Genomic DNA, 22,550 nt, shown 5'->3' on the forward strand with positions numbered 1-22,550 from the left:
GAAGAAGAAAAAGAAACAAAGTCGCGCGTCCATTGGCGGCGGAACCCGGAGCAGCGTTACAACAAATAGCTGACCTCGACCTCCTCGGACGGTGGGAAACTGGTTGTTGAAATGGAGATGTCGAGGTTCTCTATCATCCCGTCTCCTCCTCCAACACGCATGCTGCCGAGGCTGATGATGATGTTTGCGTAGGAGTGCTTTATTTTGCGGGCAGCGTCGGCAAACCAGTATCTGCTGTTCAAACAACTCCAGACAAGCGGCGGATGGAACTGCGTGCGGCTGGCACATCTTTCCAGAGATATTGTTGTCGGAGCGTTTTTCTAGTCGGGTGTTTTTTCAGTTGTCTTTCTGCGAGTCTGGAATTGGACAGAAAATGTTTTGCATGCGAATAACAAGAATGTGTCTGGAAAAGTAGTCTGGCAACAAAGAATAAGAATATTTTGCAAAGGAGGCATATGATATTTCGTCTTTTTATTTTGTATTAACAACTAAAGAGGATCAGGCCCAGCTTGGTTTATTTGGACTCAAGTCAGCTCCATCTCTACTTCGATAGCTGGCACTTCAGTGTTTTGCTGATTACTTTGCTGACATTGGGGCTTTTTTTTTTGCTATTGGTCTCATTATCCAGTGACTGAGGTCGACACAAACTACAACCAGCAGAGGTCGGGACCTGAGCTCCAAGGAGCCACCACTACCCTAAATGTGACCCGGTGAATTCCTCTTATCTCTGGAGGTAAGAGTCTTCACCCTTCAAAAAATAACCTTTTGTCTTCTGATCCATTCACTCACCCTTCTGCTGTTTTTTTTTACATTGGTGTGACAGATACATCTGCTTGTTGAGTCATGCATGCAATTGAGAAGTTGGCTGGTATGCTCGTTAGAAAATAGATATGATTTATTGTTGAGACAGTGAAAGACAGATAGATAGATAGATAGACTTGGGCTGAGAAGCAAAGTGCTACGTGAGTTTGTTGTTTCAGCACCATGGACAGAACCACACTTGTCTTACAGCAGGATGTGAGGCTTTTCTTAACACATTATTTCACCCAGAACATATAGATTTCATTATATACATCCATATACCCAACATTAAAGTACAGTACAGAATGTGTTTCTAGAAGCTTGAATTAAACCGTGATACGGTAGTGGATATACAACAGCTATAGGCAAACAAACAGGCGGAGAGATAGATGAGAAGGAGAGGATAAAGGGAGAGGTTCAGAGCTTTGTATGACAGACTCGCTGGCTCGCCCGGCTTGCCACATGCTGACAAAACAGCATGGCTTGTGAGCCACAGCTACTGTCACCAACTGTTAGCCACGGTCACGTCCAAACTGTTCGCTCCAGATATTTTTAGGCCGGGTGGAAATGCATCCAAAGCAGCATTAAGGCCGTGCAACACGAGAAAGCATTCCACTAAATGTGGTTGAAATGACAAAAATATTTCAGGATGCAACCCACCACCTACTGGGTGTTTTGGAAACACTTTAAACACTTGTGGATGAAGAAGTCAGTGTTCAGCTAACATGTGAACCATCAAGTCGCTTGGAAGATTAAATTGTCTGCTTCTTGCATATTCAGAGGGTAGAAAACAGGGGGAGCAGGAAATTGGGCTAAAAAGATCATTTGCACAACCCGCCTGATGATAACTCCTGACCTCTGTAGTTCATGTGTCTTAAGAGTAATGGGGAATAGTTATGAGGTTTTATCGTAAAGGGATGGGCCTTAAGATTCTTTGCGATTATTTGCTGAGATGTGCTTTCCTCAACGCACTATTTCCTACTGCCCATTATTGGAAAGTAACTTCTTTGAAAGAGTCATAACAATGTAATTAAAGTATTCTTGTACTTATGATATTCTTGTTGCTCCTCGTTTTTCGTTCGCTTTCCTACGAAAGTCAAGCAACATGCCTACCTGAGAGAGGAGCAAGACTAGCATGCATATTTCTCTACTGTGCTTGTGTATCAGCAGACGTGATTTGGCGTAAATTATTCCCACGTCTTTTCTTGTGTCTGTTTTCCTGAGCTAATCTGCCTTAATGCACTGAATTCACTGTGAAGTTTGAAACCAAATCCTACCAGATCCTCAAATCATTGACAAATTCAAAGAAGAAACCCGAATAAATGAGCGGAGAAAAACAATGCAGATGCTTCCACACAGGTCGCGAAGGGTCACTGAAGCCATGGATATGATGGGAACCATTTGTTGTGGCCCTCACAGTCACCATATCTCAATGCTCTCCACCGCCATCATCAAAACACCAAGTGGAGGATATATGTTTTGGCAAAATGGGGTTCATCCCTCCAGTATAGTTACAAAAGGGCTCTGGAGGCTTGTTGTGTTGCAACACCTTAGATGGTTAATGTAGGTCTTTCCTTTAATTTCCCGGGGGCAAAGAGGGCTGAAGGTTGCACACTTACTCAGATTGATACCAGGGAGTCCTCTGCTGTGTGGCTGTTCACTGAGCTACAGTGAATTATGTGGCGGTGTCAGTGCTGTTATATTTCTAAATCATGCCCAGTTTGTTGCCTTTGTTTTAACATCACCGTTTTAAACACTCCGTGGCATATTGTATAGTTTAAGATAGTTGTGGACTTCAAAGAAAATTCATTGACACACATGTTGTGCTTTTAGAGCAACAATGAAAGACAAGGCAGGGCTTGTGTTCCCATGGCGACTTCCTCAGTGACCCTCGAAACGACCTTGGCCCCCTGGGAGATCAGTCATACTCCTGCATGCACACACACACACACAAACACACACACACACACACACACCCACACACACACACACACACACACACACACACACACTCTCAAGTGCCCCTTGGAGCGTGACTATGAGTGACTGTGTGTTTCTTGTCTGCTTGCTGCTGCTGCTGGTCTCTCAGCCTCTCAGTCGTTACTGCAGGAGGGAGATGAGGGGGAGACAGAGAGGGAGAGAGAGAGAGAGAGAGAGGGTGTTGAAGGACAAGCAGATGAGTAGGATGGAAGAAAGCAAATTTCAAAAGACGGATGGGTGATGAAAAAAAATGAAGAAAGGTGTAGGGAGAAGAAGGCATGTAAAATAGGGAGAGAGGGAAGGTGAAGAGGAGGAGGAGGAGCAGGTTTAAACACTGCCACCTAAGAGTGAATGCAATTACAGAGGCAGCATATCTGCTTTTCTGGGCGTTTAAAGTGTGCTCACATATCAGCTTAATTACCTTTTAAAATGCACAACTGGGAGGGGAAGTCATGATAGCTCAGCTGTGGTCGCGATAAAGAGGAGATGGGAGAAGCGGAGTGGATGGATTGAGACTGGGGGAAGGGAATATGGCTGCTCAATGATCATGTTAAACAGTCACCACTCGTTTCTCCCTTCCTCCACCCGTCTCTCCTCCCCTCTCTCTCGGCACCACACTCTGCTCTCCCCCTCGCAGCTACACCCTGACATGCTCACACATCACGCTCGCGCACAGATGGGTTCCCACGCAGACAACAGAACCAACGCACGGCCGCATGGCCCGAGCAGGCGCGCGCACAGGCCGTTGGTCGGCTGCCCTCATCCCAATGAGTGATTGTAAAAAACTGAAGCTCATTGCAAAGAGTACAAGGGAGGTGAGGGAGGGAGGGAAGACGGACAGGAAGAGAGTGAGGAGAAACAGCAGCAGAAGAAAAGCTGTGTGTCCTTCTTTTCTTGTACCTCATCCATGGCAGCTTCATTATCGTATGTGTCTGTGTTATAAATAGTGCCATTAGTTGTATTACTATGATAAACAGTGTTTATTTTCAAAGATGGGCCTTATTTCCATAGTTGTGTCCATCATTCCCTTACGGTTGCAACATCTTACTCAGCAACTTAATTGCTGAGATCTTGATACAAAACGACATCACAAGACGCACTTTACGATTAGGCCAAGCAAATGAGCAGTCAGGACATTTAGAAGGATTGTAAACAAATCCCAGTTCATTCCATTATTTATTATTTCAAATTAATGAGTTTGAAAAGCGGTGAACACACATGAAATGTCCACAACAGACAATTATTTCACTGAAAAACTGTATGCTCACATTCAAGGTCAGTAGGCGAGGGCAAAGTGGATCCTAGAGGTAGCCCTGCGAAGAGTAATAGTTGTTTAAAACGAAATAACATGAAGAGTGACCTCTGTTTGAACTTCTAAATATGTAAGAAAATATAGTGAAACTGGGAATTTCCTTCGCCATCTGTTGCTGTGCTCCCAGATCTCATATTGGATTTGCTAAAAATTAGTAAAATGTAAAAAGAACTATTGGTTAAAGCTACAAAAATCCGAATTTGACCTGAAGCCAATTGCGCAACTGGCCTGTCTGTCTATAAAGGCAGATGGCACACTGCTCAGACTGAGTTCGCAATTTGCAATTTGGGCCTTCTCATTATGAGCGTTATAGCCCGAACCTACGCGATCATTATGGGAACAGCCACGTTTAGCTGCATAATGTTAAATCTGAGACTAAAAAGCTGCAAACGTCGACACGGTCCCTTTGGAAAGTGATGAAGCAAAAAATAATTCAAGAACAAGCAAGCTCAGCAAGGTCGTGACTTACTCTGCCATAAGCGTTGATCGCAACACAAATGCACATGAGAGGAGGGATTCTCATTCATAAATTCCTCTTATACCAACGTGCTGTATCTCATTATGCATCTCTGCATCTTGCCTGATTATTTTATTATCAGCTTAGAGATTAGCATACAGTGAGTGAGCGGGGAAAAGTTGCTTCAAGTACAATACGGCTAGCACTTCTCAGCGTAAACCGCCCACTCAAGACACAGAAGAGGCGATGGTTAAATGTCAGTCTGTAATAGCCCTGTCGCCATAGTAACTGAAGATCCGTTTGTACTTTAAAACAAACTGCCTCTGGAGCACTGACCATTAGCACGAGTACCCGAGCAACCATCAGCTTTGAGCTTTTACAATATTTCCGTCAACCATCTTTACATTTATCGTCTCATCCTCACAAAGGTGCCCTCTGCTGCCTTTTCTTCTTCTTTTGTTCTCCACTTCTACATTTTCTTCTTCTTTCTTTCAGCATCTTCTTTTGCGTTCACGTTTTCTTTTTCCTGTTAACTCCCATTATCACTCCCCCCTCTCTCTCTCTCTCTCTCTCTCTCTCTCTCTCTCTCTCTCGGACCTTTAGAGCTTTTAAAAGCACACACATAGGCGGTAGACAGATACAAAGAGTCATGTCTTTGTATCTGTCTATCAAGCGCATATTACATTTGATGTTTTAGTGTTCGTTTCTCTCTCTGACTTTCTCTGGCAGAGGTTTGGTAAAGTTTTTGGCACAAAATATACATAATAAAGTCAAGGGAAAGGTCAGAAGAAACCAACATTCACTGCTGGTAGAAAACAGGATGTGCCAAATTACATTAAATTAAATTACATTACGACCGGCTTTGTTCCTAAAGTCAGGTAAAAGTAAACCTTTTAGCCATTTGAACAAAGAACAAATGTTGTTTTTTTAGGTGAGTCTTTCTACTTTCAGTCACGTAATTGATAATATTTTGTGTGTGCACGTTTTGTTGTGTATCTGTGGGTATGATTTCCCACATTGCATTTTGCAGTATGCCACAGCTGTGTGATGATTTCATCAGGGCCTCAGATACGTAGTAACGTCTGACTCTCCTGAGACTCTTGTGAGTTGTGTGACTCCTTGTAAATACCATGTTTGCCTGACACACTCCGCTTTGAATATGCAAAGTGGCGCACAGCGGGACCCATCGCTCTCCGAGTCAGAGGCGGTGTCTTGGCTTGTGAGTGGCACTGCCGTTCAAAGTAGGGTTTGAAACAGAGGTCTGCCTGTGCTCCCTGAGGCAGTGTACATCAGCTGGACAGACAGAGAGTAAGAGTGGCAGAGAACAGAGAGGGAGACAAAGACAGAAAAGCAAATGGGAAGAGATGCTAAGCAGACAGAGAAAGGGCACAGGGAAAGATAAAAGCGAGAGTAAAAGAGAAGATGGAGAGAGAGGCAGCGGAATGCAATGGCAAGGGAAAGATGTCAAAAAGTGAAGTATGTCACTGGCAGGGTGCCAAGAAGGTTGTGTTTTCTGAGTTCCAAAAAACGAAGGAGTGTGACCTCGGGTTTTAATGTGAACTACTGTATAAGAACTCTGAAGGAAAACAGAGATGTGCCCAAAGAAACCTACAGCTACACACGTTCATGTCACATTCATATCACTGTCTTCTGAAATACAGAAAGGTGCAAAACCATGCCACCAAGGACATTTAGTGCAATTCTTTATCATACAGCATTTGCTCTTAGCTTGATCCACTTTGCTGCAAAGCCAAACAGGAGCTGCTTTTTAGAATCCATTTTTTTAAGCCTACTTTGCTGTTTGTGCAGATTAAAGAGCGCGTAATGTCTACAAGCAAGTATTTGTTTGTGTTAACGTGCTTTACGCCTCACACGCCTTTAAGTCGTGCGTGTCAATTTGGCAGCTGATTTGAGATCCATTTCAGAACACATTTTCACCAGACGTCCCAAACTAACGAAGCCAAACAGTCCTCAAACCCAGAGCTAAAATGATGTGTGCCATGCTGTTGCTTGGGGAGAGTAGGCAAAGTGAGGAATAAATCAAAAATTGGAATAATCTCACTGTCAAGTGTCAAGGAGCAAATGTAATTTAATGATGTCTTATCTAATTCAGAAAGAGGAAACGGAGTTAAATTTATTTCAGGGCAGTGTATTAGGGGCAGCGCACCATGTAGCCTGAGGAAAGGTGTGTGCGAGAGCAAGCGTGCATGCAGTGTATATGTCCCTGCTTATGATTACACTTTTGAGTGTTTTGCAATAACGTGTTAACCAGTCATTGGGGCAGACTCAGCACGGCATCATGGTGAGCGTTTTTTCCCACCACGAGGTCCTAACAGAGCTCTGAGTGTCATAACAGACTGTCCCCTCTTGTCACTGCGATTTCTCAGGAGCACACTTGACTGACACTGAACTTATGAACCGGGAGTGAACCAGTAACAGGCAGCTGCTACTGTTACGATCCTGTTCAGAGTTAGAATAGAATGCACACTGCGCGCAAGCAGACGTGTTGCCACGTGCTGTCGAGTTGCAACTCTGCTGTTGTCGGTTATATTTATGTGGCACTAAGCAGAAACAGCAACCACTATCCATGCTATTGGAGTGAAGTAGCTTTACGTGTGTGTGTGTGCGTGTGTGTGTGTGTGTGTGTGTGAGGAAGAGGGGATGTTGGAAATAATAGTTTGCTCTATATCATCGAATATTACTTCTCCGCTCACCTGAAAATGACACTCACTCACACACAGACAAACAAATGTGGACTGGGTATGTGGACTTGCCTAAACTATGAATTGCATATAAAACAGAGGTCTGCACACGTTCTATCTATATCCTCAAGTTAGTCTGTTTTCATGCAGTGTGTTGGTTGCAATTGTTGCTTCATCACCATGTGTATCTGATGGCCTTGATGCACCCCGCTGACATTTATCCATCCGGTGGCGCCATCATTGAGCCTCTGTAGCTGACCTGGCTGTAGTTTTTTGCGGTGACACTTATGACACTAGTGATCAGTGGCTGATTCTTGAATTGTAGCAGAGGCAGTCTGTGCAATACTGTATACGCTATAGACAGACTGTGTGCTCTGTAAAATAGGATTATTGTTTTAGATGATGAAATTGCTCATTATGTCTGTCCAAGAGTAAATATTAAGGTATATACAGTAACTGTCTATTCCTTTTAAAACCCTTGAACATCGCCCCTTAAGTGCACCTATTTCCATGACAAAAGCTAAAGCACGGCGCGGACACCTTTTTGCTGCTTGCATCACTCAGTTTTAAAGCTAAGAACTGCTGTTCAATCCATCAACTGTGAAGTTCAAAAGAACTGTTATATCTCTGAGCCAACTTCGGCTCCTGCTGGTGCCAAGATTATAGCCTGTCACACACAGACTAGTGGTATTATTTGCACAGCAGAGGGTAGAGCATGGCATGGCATGGCAGAGGGGAGGGGCAGGAAGTGCAATGGCAGACTTGCAAAATGTGATTATATGCAATTATTTCGAGATGATTTGAAAGTGAAAGCTCATTTTCTTCAACCATTCAGGGGGAGAAGCCAATTTTGTCAAAAACAATACTGTACTCACAGACTGACAGATTGATAGATGACATTCTTTTAAAAGATTCTTTTGTTGTATTTTAATCTACAGTTCAAAATTAGACGGTTCAAAGTGAAAGAGGCATTGTTTGCACCTTACAGCAAAAGGACACCCTTTTTAAACGTGCAGTGAGATGAGAAGTTTGTCCGCTGCTACATTGCACCACACAGGTGTGTTTGAACGTCTCTTCTTTCACACTGGCATCATGAGAGCCTTTATCTGAGCACTGATGCTACTCAGAAAAGCTTCCTCATAACAATAATAATAATAATTAATTGTTTGTTTGCTTTATTTTCTTGACCGTGAAACATTAACATTATTTTTTCTCTTTTCCTCAACTCCCTATACCTACGTCTTAGTATAGTATAGTGCTCAGATAGCAATTGTTTAAAGTATAATTTTTATACCCCGGCTAAGACATCAACAGGTAGAAATCTCATCTAAACTCACGGTCGTTTAGGACCGGCTTGAAGCGGGGTGTCCCTAGGTCTCTCCTACTAGAACAGATGCGTGTGTGTGAGATGGTGTCAGTGGTGTGCTGTGGTGGGTGTGCTGCAGCTTACCTCAGGGGCTGAGCGATCTCCCCGTAGAGGAGACCCCTCTCTCTAAGTTCCGATGTCCTGTCCAAAATGGAAAAATAGAGCAGTATAGAATAGTTCAATTTCGTTTATTTAATTCAATTCAGAGTATATTTCTTTGAATTCCAATACAGAGAAAAAGTGGTCTCCAAAAAAGTTTTGCAACACCAGAAAAAGAATAAAAACTAAACCAGTGAGCAAAGTGTATTGCCAAAAGTCCGGAGATTGGATAAATCTAATTTTAGATCTAACACAGGTTACGACCTGCTGCGGCCCCTGCTTCTGCTTCTGCCTTCTAAAATCAAAGGTTTTTATTACCAGTTGCACAAAAGCCAGAAGAAGTCCAGCCTCCACTTACCTGCCCCGTGAGACCTCCAGGGGCACCCCCCCCCCCCCCCCCCCCCCCCCCCCCCCCCTCCCCCGGACATGCTACGGCCGTGGCTCACTGTTAGATAACCAGACCATGGATACATGTGATCACGGCAAATATAAATGACACAAAAAACACGTTTTGCCCAGCGTCAGTTAGATAACAGAGTAATCTCTCAAATATATGTACTCTTCAGCAAGGGTGTTGACTGCTGCTTTTATGAGGTGGGAGCCCTTATTCCTAAGCAATAAGTGATTGTGGTAAAATATCAAAAATAAGAAAAAGGTTATATGAAAAAGGTTAGTGGACCCATTATATGTCTGTGTCTGCATGTGTACGTGACTAAAAGCATGCATCACAAAAAGAGGAACGGAGTTCACAGATCATTGTTAATTGTTTTGCAATATGTTTGTGTGTGTGTCGAACTGCACTTTGTGTAGAACACTGTGTACAGCTGGTGCCTGCATAGGAGAGCCACAGAGCCCTATGACTCTATAAGTTACATTTGTTTTTGGTCTTTCTGTTCATTGCTTTTGCAATATGGTGTCTTCTAACACCTAAAGACCAGGGCAGTCCATCCAGGGGGAATTCGCAAAACATCACATGACTGACTTGAGTTTCTTCACTGGAATATTTTAGTTGGAACACTTTGTTTTGCCTGCATTATTATTTTTTGTTAACTTCAGAGTTTTAATCCAGAAAACAGACAAAACCGAAAGTGGCATTTTTAAGAAATTCTGCACATGATGATGCTCATTTGGAAAGGCTTAATTTTCTACAGTTTGACAATATCATATTGCCACGACGCTGTCAAATATTCCTAAAAATGGATTGGGACTCCAGAGAAAACCAGGATAAAATACAGGATGTCGTGGAGAAGGAAGGGCATGCTCCGTCGGTTCCAGGTGCATGCATATCCCGTTTAAAGTTACATTACATCAGCATGCAATTTGAACTGGAAGAGCAGCGAAGCAAGGTCATTCAGATGGATGAGGGACATTTAGTGAGCTGTGTAATTAAATGAAGAGACCCCCAGGTCACCATTTTTCTTTTTTTTCCAAATGTCCTCGTGGTGCTATATTCATACTAGCCGGGGGCCATTTTTATGATCTACCATCCACAGAGGGGCACTAATTACAGAAACGTTTGCAGGGTAATGAAAGGGATAAAACTACTCATGGCTACACAAGAAAACTAGTTTTCGTGTTTTCATCATCCACAACCCCAAACTCTCTCTCTATCTCCTACAGCCTTTGGGATTTCCCGGGTCCCTGATTCAAGGTCAGAGTTGGGGGTGAGCTAAACTTGTCTTGAGCCTTGGCAAAATATTTTTTTTGTACATCTGGTGAAATGTTACGCTGGAAGAGGGTGAGCCAGGAGCCTGAGAGGGCAAATCAAGGGATGCTGCAGCCAGGGTCAGTGCAGCCAGACAGGATAATATTGTGACAAGGCTTAAGGAGGAATTTGTTAGCTTTTGGGGGTTTATATTACTGCTTGCATTGAAGCTTAATGGAGATTAAAAACTAAATAAATAAATAAATGAACATCCAGTCAAATCAATGTTGCACCATCACATCAGTGGTAAAGCTCATTTTTATTCCTTTAACTTCTTCATCATAATAATGTTTAGTGAACTCCTCTTCTCCCTCCTGGGGAACTTTTTTAGCAAATCCACTGGATTAGAAATTTAACATCAATTGCAATTTCCTTTATTTAGAATTGAAGATGTTCTTGTACTAATGTAGAATCTAAACGTTTGCCAGTGAAAACCCTCTGATCGTCTGCTCTATGCTGGAATATTTTAATCTCTTATTCGATCCCACTCAAAAAATGAAATAATTTCAATTCGAAAAGTCGTAAAGGGATAGTTTAGGGAACTGGGCTTATTCGTAGTATAGAGCTTGGGTCAGGAGGCTATTTGCTTGGCTTAGCATAAAGACAGCTGGTGCTGTGTGTATTTGTAAGCCTTTGTGCTAAACTAATCTCTCAAAGCAAGAAAGTGAACAAGCCCAAAAAGTTGAACTATTCCTTTAAAGCGGTACATCTGTATCACCAGCATAGCACAGCAGGACAGGTTGTGCTCCAAAGGAACATTAATGAAGTGTACAAAGCGGATCACAGTGGCGCTCCATTATCCTCATGATGGTGCATCACACATCAACGTGTAAGTGATGGTAGATGTGATGAATGTTGCATAATGGAAATCTGAATTAATTTTTAATTTACACGGCTGAGATGATACACGCTGTAGGTGGAAGGAATAAGTTGTTAATTATTTTGGCGACCGCTGGTTGGATGCTCTGTGATTGCTCAGTTTTTTGGAGGGTAGACTAAGAGCTGTAATTAAACTGATTTTGTCCCGAAGAAGGTTTCATTGTGCCTTTCTTTGCATTATCAGATTGGAGCTCTGTTATCAAAGACTGTTTATGAGCTTGAAAACTAACATCCGGCATAGAAACCTGAGCACTCTGAATGACGCCATCCCCTAAACTTTTTAAACACATACATTTTTTAGGGGCTTGTGTCATTACCTTAGCGAGCCATGCATGTGTGCGTGGACTGCGTCTTTGGATATGGCTGCAAATATATGTGTGAAATCACTCTTTGACAGCTACAGCAGTAATAAGGCTCATCCCATTGTTCTCTGTTCTTGTCTCTTGTGTATGACTCGAATCCTCCACCTACTATGTGCTTCTCCCCCATTCTACTGAAAGCCTGTCAACAGCCATTATTCCGAGCAAGACCTCTGCTGTGATCCCTGCCATGTTTCATCAAAGCGTGGCAATTCATTCCAAAGCCTACTGTCTGAGCATGTTAGGTAGTACTAAAATTATTGCATGCGAGTGTTAGTGTGTGTTTGTGTCTGCGTGTGCCCACTGCTATTCTTCTTCTTCTTCTTCTTAACCTCTTGTCATCCCAGTGGAGGAACACCAGCAAAAGCAGCTGAGCAGACATGTTCTCCAGTTCTATTTCACAGTGAACTCTGAGATGGGTGTTTGCGTGTGTGTGTGTGTGTGTGTGGTTAAATAATTAACACTGTTCGCCGCTTCGCTGCAACACATCCCTCAAACACTGTCCTGATTAAGGGAGCCCCAAGAGATAAACACTCTCTGCCATCCCTGTACAGTAACTAATGCTGCATGTACATGTCTCTGATTGTGTGTGTGTGTGTGTGTGTGTGTGTGTGTGTGTGTGTGTGTGTGTGTGTGTGTGTGTGTGTGTGTGTGTGTATACCGGAGGATGGTTAAGACACTCTTTGTGTCGTGAGTAATGACTTTTCCTGTGTCACTGGTTGTGTACATTGGGTTGCGTCTACAAGCTTGTCAAGATTTTGGGTAGCTTTTTTTGTAATGCAGAGACATGCACGCTCAATATTCTTCCACGTTACTGTTTGTGAGTTCCATTCCTGCATTATGTATTTGTGTGTGTTTTTGGTGTGCACTTAATAGAGACTGGTCAAAGGTTAAGGAGTAGCACCAATATTCTAGAGATATTGAAAATTATGAAATATTGCTCATAACATGGACACGTTTACAGGTTTATAGGTAATAATATATTTTACTAGCATAATATATATTTGGTCTTTTGAAATTCTACACCAGTATCAACAAATACATTATATAACATCCTTGATTGTTTTACTTGAAGCCAATTCAGGGAAAATGATCTCACTGGTTGTGTCTGTAAAGCAGGAATAGTTGATTTGTTTGGGCCACTCGGGACAGTAGAACAATCTGTAAACACAACATTGACATAATATCACGTAATATCATCAAGTGGACGTGGAGCAGCACTCATTTGGAGTCATGTGTTTGGCCACCTGGTCAATGTAAGTCCAATATTTGGAGGGAAATATCTGGCTCTCGAGCTGCTAAATGCCCCACTTTATTCCTCAGCCAGTCACTAATGTTGTTTGGTGCTGAGCAGGTGGCAGACAGCTGCCCGCGGCGACTGGAAATCACACTGATAAGAGCAGTAAGAGTGAACCGAAACAGCAAAGTTGCAACTAAACAAAGAGCTGAAAGATGCTAAACCCTCAATACAGATGAGGGGAACTGCAGAGTTGGGTGCTAATTCTCTGAGGGTTTTTGATTCATTGTTATTAATAAAAAAATGAATAAAATAATGATTATTGCGGCTTTTAAGCTAATCAATATGAGTAGCTCTAACTTAGCAATTAGTGAAGACTTGATTAGAGGCCTGCACTATAGCTAGGCCCTTTTCGCAGCAGCCGTTTATACATGTCACTGCAGGGTAAACACAGGTGTAATTCATAAAAATTCCATTATGGCCCTGTTCCATTAAGGTGGGCCGGGCCCTGGTATTGCGCATGCTTGATCACTGGAACAGCTGTGACACTAAATAGAACTGGACCATAATCAATTTCATCAGTTACACCTGTGTTTACCCTGCTATGACATGCCAGAATGGCTGCTGTGAAAAGGCCCTATTACATCAATGACTCTCAGCTTCACCTAAGGGTCAGACACACATTCAAACTCCACGTCTCCATTTCCCATTCTCTTTTCCTGACACCAAAAATGTCCCCAAATCTCCACATGTCCCTCCTCTTCATCTCAACTGAAAGCCTGTGAGGCTCTGTTCTTGCTGTTCCTTCATATTGATTTGGTTGGTGGACTGTGTGGCCGGCAGATTGGATTAGAGTCCAGCTGTGTTCCAGCCTGAGGGGAGAGTAGCTGTGTTGTGTTTGTAGACCGGGCAGACAGCTACTGCAGAGACAGTCTGATCTATTCTAACTTCATAGAGCGTCTCCGGAGAAGGATATCACAATGAAAGCTAATATGGTTTAGACAAGTTAGCCAGAGAGGAATTCAACATGGTTTAGAGGTGTTTCAGGGTGAGAAGGTCAGAGCTGTCAGTCACTTGGTGAATAGTACACACTACAGTAAAGTGTATAGGCTGAGGGGTGCTGATGGAGAGCACTGTTGACTCAGGGATGTGGAAGTGGAAACTGGAAAAACGTCGATGTCAATTGCGAGCTTGGTAAGTAGGAAATAGTATGACTGTTCGTTTACCTCATAATGCTCCATATGAATTTGACAGTCCTGCTTCTTTTTTCCATTTTTTTCTATTTTAGGGTGTGTCCATGTCACAGTTGAGTTACATCTTGACAACACCGCTCCATGCTGCTGTGTGCTTGCTGTTGATAATGGCTTGCACTATTGAGTCATAGCTTAGCAACAAGCCTGCTGTCCTATTTTTGGTTTCGGGCAATTATCCACAATGCAGTGTGATGGTGCGGCCCTATGACACTTCCAGATTGTGGATGTAATGAAGAGAAAAAAGGTCTCTACCCACATCTGTCAAGGGGCCGCAGGGTTTTCCCAAAATATATAAGAATGTTACGAAACCTGGGAACTAGGTTTTTTTTTAAAAATCATTGTCTGGTGAAATCTGTGTGCAAGGATACAGACACTTGCAAGACGAGAGGGCAAAAGGGCCCGGCAACACAAACAATGTTAAGTTATGAGATGGGAGGAAATTCAACTTTTTAACATTGATTTATTTCATTTCTGCCTGAATTAAACAAGCAACATGGTTTACGGTTCCATCTCAACTCTTAACCTCAACATTCTTTACTTAAATATCACTATTATACTGTTCAGAATAACTGTAATTGATTCCTTAGAGTGTGCAATATAAATAAATACTAGAATGGAGGTCATATGAAGTAAAATGAGAGAACCTGTTTCCTGCGGTTGTTACTGTAAATGTGGGACACTGTGGATTTGCAAGATTTTTCAAGAAATGCTTCAGTAATTATGAACTTGTGCTCTCACAAATATTAATAATGCTTTATAACAATAATCATAACACAATATAAAGCATTTTACAATGACATACGGTCAATTTACATGATACTTCATAATTGCTGGTCACTCATTTTTTTGCAAGGATCATAGTGTATTTTAATTCTCATAGTAGTGCATTATAATCTTTTTATATTGTGATCATGAGTTACTCTAAGTGGTCATTGTTTGCTTTAAGTAAAGTAAAAAATAGTTTTACCACATTTTGTGTGTTCAAACTCTTCAGTTATGTGACAGCCTCAAATACTTTACAGTGACGGGGAAGACAGAGAAAATAATTACTTTTGACCGTTTGAATGACATTACGATGTTTGTGATTATGCTACTTTCAGGAGTAAAATGTATATTGAATCTAGGCTCAAGGCTTCTTCCCGTAATCCAGCTGCTGTAGGGACTGAAAAGAGGTAATTAAAGGGAAGCATTGATCTAATAAACTGAGAATGAGGTCAGTTCAGTCTCAAGTCAATCATCCTGCTGCAAATGTTCTCGTGACGTCTGTAGCATTCACCCCCACTCATTTCTATCTGTGTGTAAAACCAAACTGTATTTCTGACCACCTGAATCGACAATAAGTGAGTTTCTTAAAGATTACACGAAGATCATGGTTTGGGTTTTGTGAATCGCACAAAAGGACAGCTACACTACCTTGAATAAATGACATGTAAATACAAATGAAACATGCAATCTTTGCAGTAACAAAAAGAAACAATGCAATCGCATACAAAAGATGAACAGTAAATGTAGGTCTGCCATGCAATTCTGCAGAGATTTGTGACTATGAACTCAAAGCTCTCAGGTCAACATCTCCATTTGTCTTTGTTGTGACCTCTGATGTAAGGTCAGGGTTCACAGGTCACCCAAAGCTGTCCAGTTGGATGTTTCCCGCTGATCGATGCAGTAAAGGTCATGCTCTTTCTCCCTGTCCACTTTGCACAGCACCTCAAATTTACTGCTTCTTTTCGATCTGCTCATCGTTGAATCTGAGCAAGAAATGAAAATGATTTTTCTCTCCTTCATCTGATATTCTATACTTCTATACTGCCAACTAAATGATCTCTGAAGCATGCCATTAACAGCAGACTGTTCATACTGAAGTAAACTCAAGCAATACGTCTTCTGCATCACATGACACTATCGATCACATGACATTACCTGTTCAAGCTTCATTTAAATGAAAATTGTTTATCACAAATGTAACTCAACATTACCTCTTTCACTCCATCTCATATTTTTTATATTACATTTTTCATATTAAACACCTTATTATTTGAAGGCAGATTACATCATGAATAGCATGTTAGGAAGCACAGCCTGTTTTCCTCTATAATCTTACCTTTTTCTCCTCTTTCTCTGATCCACTTCTCTTCCTTTCCATCTGCCCACTGGTTTTTGTCTCACCTCTGCCCGTCTATCTCTCACACCATCGTCTTCATCACTTCCATAATTTTGTCTCTCCATTTCATATCTATTCATCGTATCCCTCTCCATCCCTATGCGCTGATTTCCCTCTCTGTCACATTTCCTTTTTCTACATTCCAGCCTGAGATCCTGTCTATGTTATGAGCAGCATTTGTAGGATGATATTATTACATGTCTCCTAACTGCTGAATAATTCAATAAGCACCACTGAGATGACACACAGTTATAATCTACTTAATGAAGCAACTGTGCTGATGAATTGTGTGCTTTCTCCTCCGTCATTCCTTTAACTCTCATTCCTTACTCTCCTTTACTCTTTTTCTCTCTCTCTCTCTCTCTCTGTTCCTCTCCTTCCCTCCTCTTCCTCTCTGCAGGGTGTTGATGGAGAGCCATTCGAATGACAGCCGGGACAGTGGTCATCACTGGTGGAATTCTAGCTACAGTTATATTACTCCTTATCATCGCAGTACTGTGCTACTGTAGGCTGCAGGTGAGGCCACAGACTGTTTTTCCTGTGAAAGTCCGCAGAGCTGCAAGTAAGGGATGCCATTGAGTATAGCATTTTGTTGATAGTCATAAGTATATCTGCTTTAAAATGTGAAATTGTGTTTGTTATGTTCAGTTACCAAGGATATTAAGATATTTCCTTCAACCAAAACTATTCGTTTATGAGTGTAGCAGCATTCTTTGTCTGTGTCTGATTCGTGCTGATTAGAGAATGGTGGAAATCGTTTTTTGGAAGACTCGTAAATCCTGTCAGAGAACCTCCCGACTCCCGAATGCTGACCATGGCCATTTAAATTGACCACGTTGTAGTAACTGAAATACAATATCATCAGATTTTGCAGGATTGTTTGGGATGTGCACAGCCATTAAAATGTGGTTGCAAACCAAAACATTCAGCCCTTGGTAAATGGCCTCATGGTGATGCATTCAAAACCTAAAACAAATAGTGTATTCTTCAAAACAATTCAACAGCTTCCAGTGAAATTTGATGGGCGTTATTTCCACTATGGGCCAAATAATACAAACAAATACAAACAAAACCACTAAAGTAGATTTTAACAAAGCCAAGAGTATACAGTCATGCTAGCAGCTCTATGAGCTGAACTAAGGCACAGCGGTGCTTTGAGCTCAAGGCTAACGTCGGCCTCCTGGCATGCTCCCAACGACATCGCTAACATGCTGATGTTCAGTGTAATCTTTACAATGTTCGTCATCTTAATTTAAACTTCTCATTAGCACTAAACACAAAGCACAGCTGAGGTTAGTGGAAAGTGTTGTAGGTTTTTGGTCATAAACCAAAGCATTGGACAAATTAATGTTTTGACCTAATGATGGGGTTAGAAGAACAGTCAGGGGGTCACCAAGGTTAATACAGTTCATTATGAGGGGGAAATTAATTTCTGGTCCAAATGTCTTGGTGATCCATCTCATAGTTGCTGAGATTCTGGACCGAAGTGGTGGACGGACCATCCGAATGACCGACATTGCCAGCTCTAGCTAGCGTGGCTAAAGCGTATACTTAAAGCTACTATGAGGAACTTTCATTTTGTGTTGATTTTGGTGATCGCTTTTGCACAACATTGGTTGTGTTTCCGAGCACCAGATTCCCTTTAGAAAACCTCTCATTTTACTGCAGCAGGATCTGACAGTCTGCCCCGTGCAGTCCTGGTTCTGGTTCTCCTGTGCCTCCCTTCCCTTGAGAGGGTCCAGCAAGGGCCCCGCTGCAGGAGTTTCTGGTGAACCTACATGATTTTCTGATTTTGCGCGGAATCCGACCCGGTAGCACCGATGACAAAGAATTAGAATAACCCTCTTCTCGCTGATGGTCTTGTTTACTTATGTAAGTCATATAGAGGCATCAGTATTCAATTGAGAATTTTATGACCTGGTAAAAGATGCTCATAGTAGTATTAATGAAGAAATAAATCACTGAATGTTAAGTCAGTAGTTCTTGATCCTGGTCTTTGGGACCAAATTAGGGACAGATCATAATTGGAACTTCAGGTAAATCGTCTATTCCAAGGCTGGTAGAATAAAATGTCCAAGATTGCACTCACATAAATATTTTCCAATGCCTTTGATCTTTGTTTCCCATTAGTTGTGTTACAGACTTCAGTTTCGTGATCATTTTGTGTTTTGAAACTCATTATGCTGCCCATGTTTCTTTGGGGTTGTGCTCTGATGTTCATATCAATGGTCTTGGCCAGGCGCTGTTCATAAAATAAAAATAGAATTATAGGTGAAAAGAACTGCTTTGTGTATTAATGCTTACTGCAGTTTGGGGATTTGTCCATCACACCACCTTGATTATTCGATGTACAACGTACTCTAAGACAGATCCCGGGGGCTCAACAGGTTTAATTCCTGAGTTGGTAGTTGGTGGCTCCTCATAGCAATGTGTCGAAGTATCCTTGATCATGGCATTGAATTTCAAATTGCTCCCAATGGTTAGGCTAGGGCGTCATAGGCTAATAGCTTGCTGCCATCCACGTGTAAGTGTGAACAGATGAATGAGAGGCAAATTGTAAAGTACCAGAATAAAACCACTATACAATACATATATTAACCTAGATCAACTGAAAACCAAGGTAACATTAGAGGTGATTACAGTTCTTGGGATTCTTATATTTCACAGCAAAAATCAAAAGTCATCCACAAAATATGGCTTCATAGTAGTTGGCAGGAGGCCAGGAATTTGTAGGCTACATTTTGTGGGCCAGAAATAGCAACTCCAAATTCTCCACTGAAAACTGGATTCTTGTTTACGAGTCTGTTTGAACTGTAATTGTTGAGGATTTGGCACGATGAAAAGAAATACTCAGACACGAAACCTCTTTGACGTCATACTGTAGCACACATATGACCATCTATAGGGTCATGTGGGTCGAGGAGCACCTCATGGGAATATAGGCTGAGGGGGGGTTAGATTATGAGAGACATCCTCGCTCTAAAGACTGTTGAGTGAATGCATGCTTAGTGTGCAAACCAGACAAATCTTACGTTGTTGATAAATGTGTGGGTACATAAATGTACACGACATATATTTTATACTGCATGTTGTTTGACATTTTCTCCGACTCAATATACCCAAAACCTCTGGCTGGTTGCAAGCATTGTAAAATGGTAACCATAATTATTAGAATTTAGAGGCTGGCATAGACTTCATTGGGCGGATAGTGCATGTAAACTAATTTGCCAGTGCATTTGTTTTGCTGTGTTGGGCCATGCTGACATTTCAGTGTAATAAATGTCCCTTCCTTTCTCTTATCTTTCTCTTCATTGTTCATAAACATTCTGTTATGCCTGCTTTTAACTCCCCTCTTCTGTCCCTGATCAATTATAATTTACATAATTCTGAACCTTTTTACCTAATATTTTCCCCGTCTCTCTCTCTCCCATCCTTTTACCTCATCTCTGCTCTGCATCATCTCTCTCCCACCACTAGTATTATTGCTGCAAGAAGGAAGAGTCCGAGTCGGAGGAGGAGGAGCCAGACTTTGCCGTAACGTCCCGCCTCCCACCGGTCCACTCCAATCACAACATTGTGGCGGCGACGGCCGCTGCCTCCTCCATCCCCAATGGCCCAGCCCTTTTCTCCACCCCTCCACTGGCCAGGAAACTAACACGCTCACAGACCTTCTGTCCATCCTGTACGCACTATGACCTGCCTTTCTACCTCCAGCCCCCCGCTCAGCCGCAGATCCACCATCAACCAGATGGGTTGAGGAACGGAGGTGACCGGATCAGCTACCGCAGCGTCCAGCAGCAGGAGCTGGACCTGCCAGTGCCTGTGAACATTTCAAACTACCGCAAGCCAAACCTTGGCCGGTCGGTCACCATGAGGGACATGTTCACCCGCAGCTGTAGCATCAGCACTGATGTTTAGCTGGGTGAGTCTGGTGTAAATTCATGCTTAAATGAACTGGAATGGCCCATTCCGAACTGGGCTTGAGTCTGACTTTTTGTCATCTTGACCAGCTTAGTCCAGTCTAGTATGGTCTGATCTAGTCTGGTCTCGTTCTACTGGTCACCTCTTACAGAATGGAGGAATCAGTTGGCTCTCAGGACAGGATTTTCAAAGATACTATGCTCAGGTCCAGGACCTTACACTTGGGCCACTATAGAGTTTAAAGTACTTAAAAAGTGTGAAGTTACCAATGACGTGAACTTCTTGATTAGTTTTGTTTTTTTCAATAGCTCTTTTGTAACAATAAGAATGGAATTTGTTTTACGGTTTGATGAAGTTTGTGTAGCCCTACTTCCTGTGGACTCTTGTACCCGTGGCCTGAAAGATACACAGATTCCCGCCATGTCAAAATGACATAATCGGCAGGGATTTTCTCTCTGCCATAGCTGCTAATGTGATTAGAGAAGTCCAGTGTTTCCCTCTCCTATGATGGGATGATCTGTCTGTTCCTCCATCCACAGATTATAGAGATTTTAAAAAAAAACTACTACCAATGGAGGATGGGGATGTCATGTTTTAGCTGCCACCCACTGACATTTCAGACAGACTTAACTTAGGCGGCCATGATATTTTATGACATAAAGGGCTCACAGAAGATGGAAATCCCTGCTTGTTTTCCACATCCTTTCATAGAGGTCTCCAGTTTGACGGGAGGCTGGTTTCTCTGGGCGTCTGCTGACAACACGAAGTGTATATACATTATACACTTCAGCAGAGACAGACCTCTGTGTTCTTGAAGGCAGGGTGGACGAGGTGCCAAAGGGGGGTGGGTTCTTGCATTCGTGTGCATTCGTGTGACTGTGCTTGCATGCATGTGTGCGTGTGTGTGTAACTCGATCAGTTGCTATACCATGACTCTTATTCCATACGATTTAACAGCCTGTCACCCCTATATGTATACCGAACCCATTGGTGGGTTGCAATAACATTTGAAACATTTATTGTAAAGTGTGAAGGGATTGTATTAGTTTGCCACTTTACCTTTAAATCCATGCTGATGCAAAGAATGACCCAACCAGGTGACGGGACAAACCCCCTTTTTTGTAAATGTATATTTTACTGATAAATGTTATAACACAGAATCAAGTTGGCAGTCAGAGGAGTAACACGTTTAACTTTATAGTGAGATATTCCTTTTAAGTTCTTCACTGAAGATTCAATTTGTGGACTCTTCACTGCATTCATTGTGCCGTCTCTGATGTGTTGATATGTGGATACTTGGGCTAAAGATTAATTCACCTTTAAAGGCACATCTATAAATATTTAACGGGCCATAACATACACTCCAGTCTCTCCCTTCTCCCGACTCGTTGGACTGAGGGATATTTGCTCTTCCTCTGAGGTACTCGGAGAGTTCCTTCTTGGGATTGTTTTTGGAGGGCTGACTTTCTGACTGGAGGAGCGGTGGCGGTTTTTTTATGGACACAGGACACACATTTAATGAATGAAATTATTCACTGCTGGATTTCAAGAAGGAATGCGTGTGGTTGTGTGAGGGGCTTGAAGCTGATTGGATTGTCCCTTGGATTGCCTCCCTCCCTCTCTCTATCTCTATTTCTGTCTCCCTGTTGATTTTATCAGCAATCACGCTCATTTATATTCCCAAAGGGTGAAACAGTGAGTGATTTTGTTTTAAGTTTTTCCTCTTGTGACATGTGCTTTCCTGCAAATACACTACGACATACATGCGCACACACACACACACACACATACTGTCGTGTTTCCACTTTACATTGACTTGCATTCATTTTCTGGAGATTTACCCTGACTATAACCACTACCAGCCTAATCCTAACCCCTACCCTAATCTTAACCCGAACCTAACTTTACCCTTACTTTCAACCAAGTCTTCACCCTATAATGTACTCATTTACATTATGGGGAGATGAATTCTGTCCCCAAAGGGAAGGTAAGTCCCCACAATGTGACTGTAACAGATTTATGTACCCACAACATGAGTAACACACACACACACACACAGTTCTCAATGCTTTGCTTTTACCTTTAAACAGATGTGACAGTTGCACAGGAAATTTTGTGCCATAAAGAATTCTTAGAGAAATGTATTATTATAGTTATTCATATTATTACAAGTGTATATTTAAATGCAGTGTTGCTTTTTTCCCCAACAGTATTTTAATTACTTGCTTTATTTTATGATCCAGCTGGTTTTTCAGACTAAGTACAGTACAGCAGAAATGTTTCTGTCCTTGTTTCTAATATATAACTAACAGACACAT

General features: G+C 42.1%; 1 protein-coding gene across 1 annotated transcript; it reads left to right on the forward strand.

Annotated features, from left to right (window-relative positions):
* Positions 1-596: 596 nt before the first annotated feature.
* Positions 597-22,532, forward strand: LOC142935468 (protein FAM163B-like). The gene is made up of 3 exons (XM_076079857.1): positions 597-733; positions 16,712-16,827; positions 19,789-22,532. The coding sequence occupies exons 2-3, from the start codon at positions 16,735-16,737 to the stop codon at positions 20,227-20,229; spliced, it is 534 nt and encodes a 177-aa protein (XP_075935972.1). The 5' UTR covers positions 597-733; positions 16,712-16,734; the 3' UTR covers positions 20,230-22,532.
* The last annotated feature ends 18 nt before the right edge of the window (positions 22,533-22,550 follow it).

This window comes from Anarhichas minor, unplaced genomic scaffold, assembly GCF_050575085.1.
Source record: "Anarhichas minor isolate MPS153535 unplaced genomic scaffold, ASM5057508v1 ptg000073l, whole genome shotgun sequence".
Lineage (NCBI taxonomy): Eukaryota > Metazoa > Chordata > Actinopteri > Perciformes > Anarhichadidae > Anarhichas > Anarhichas minor.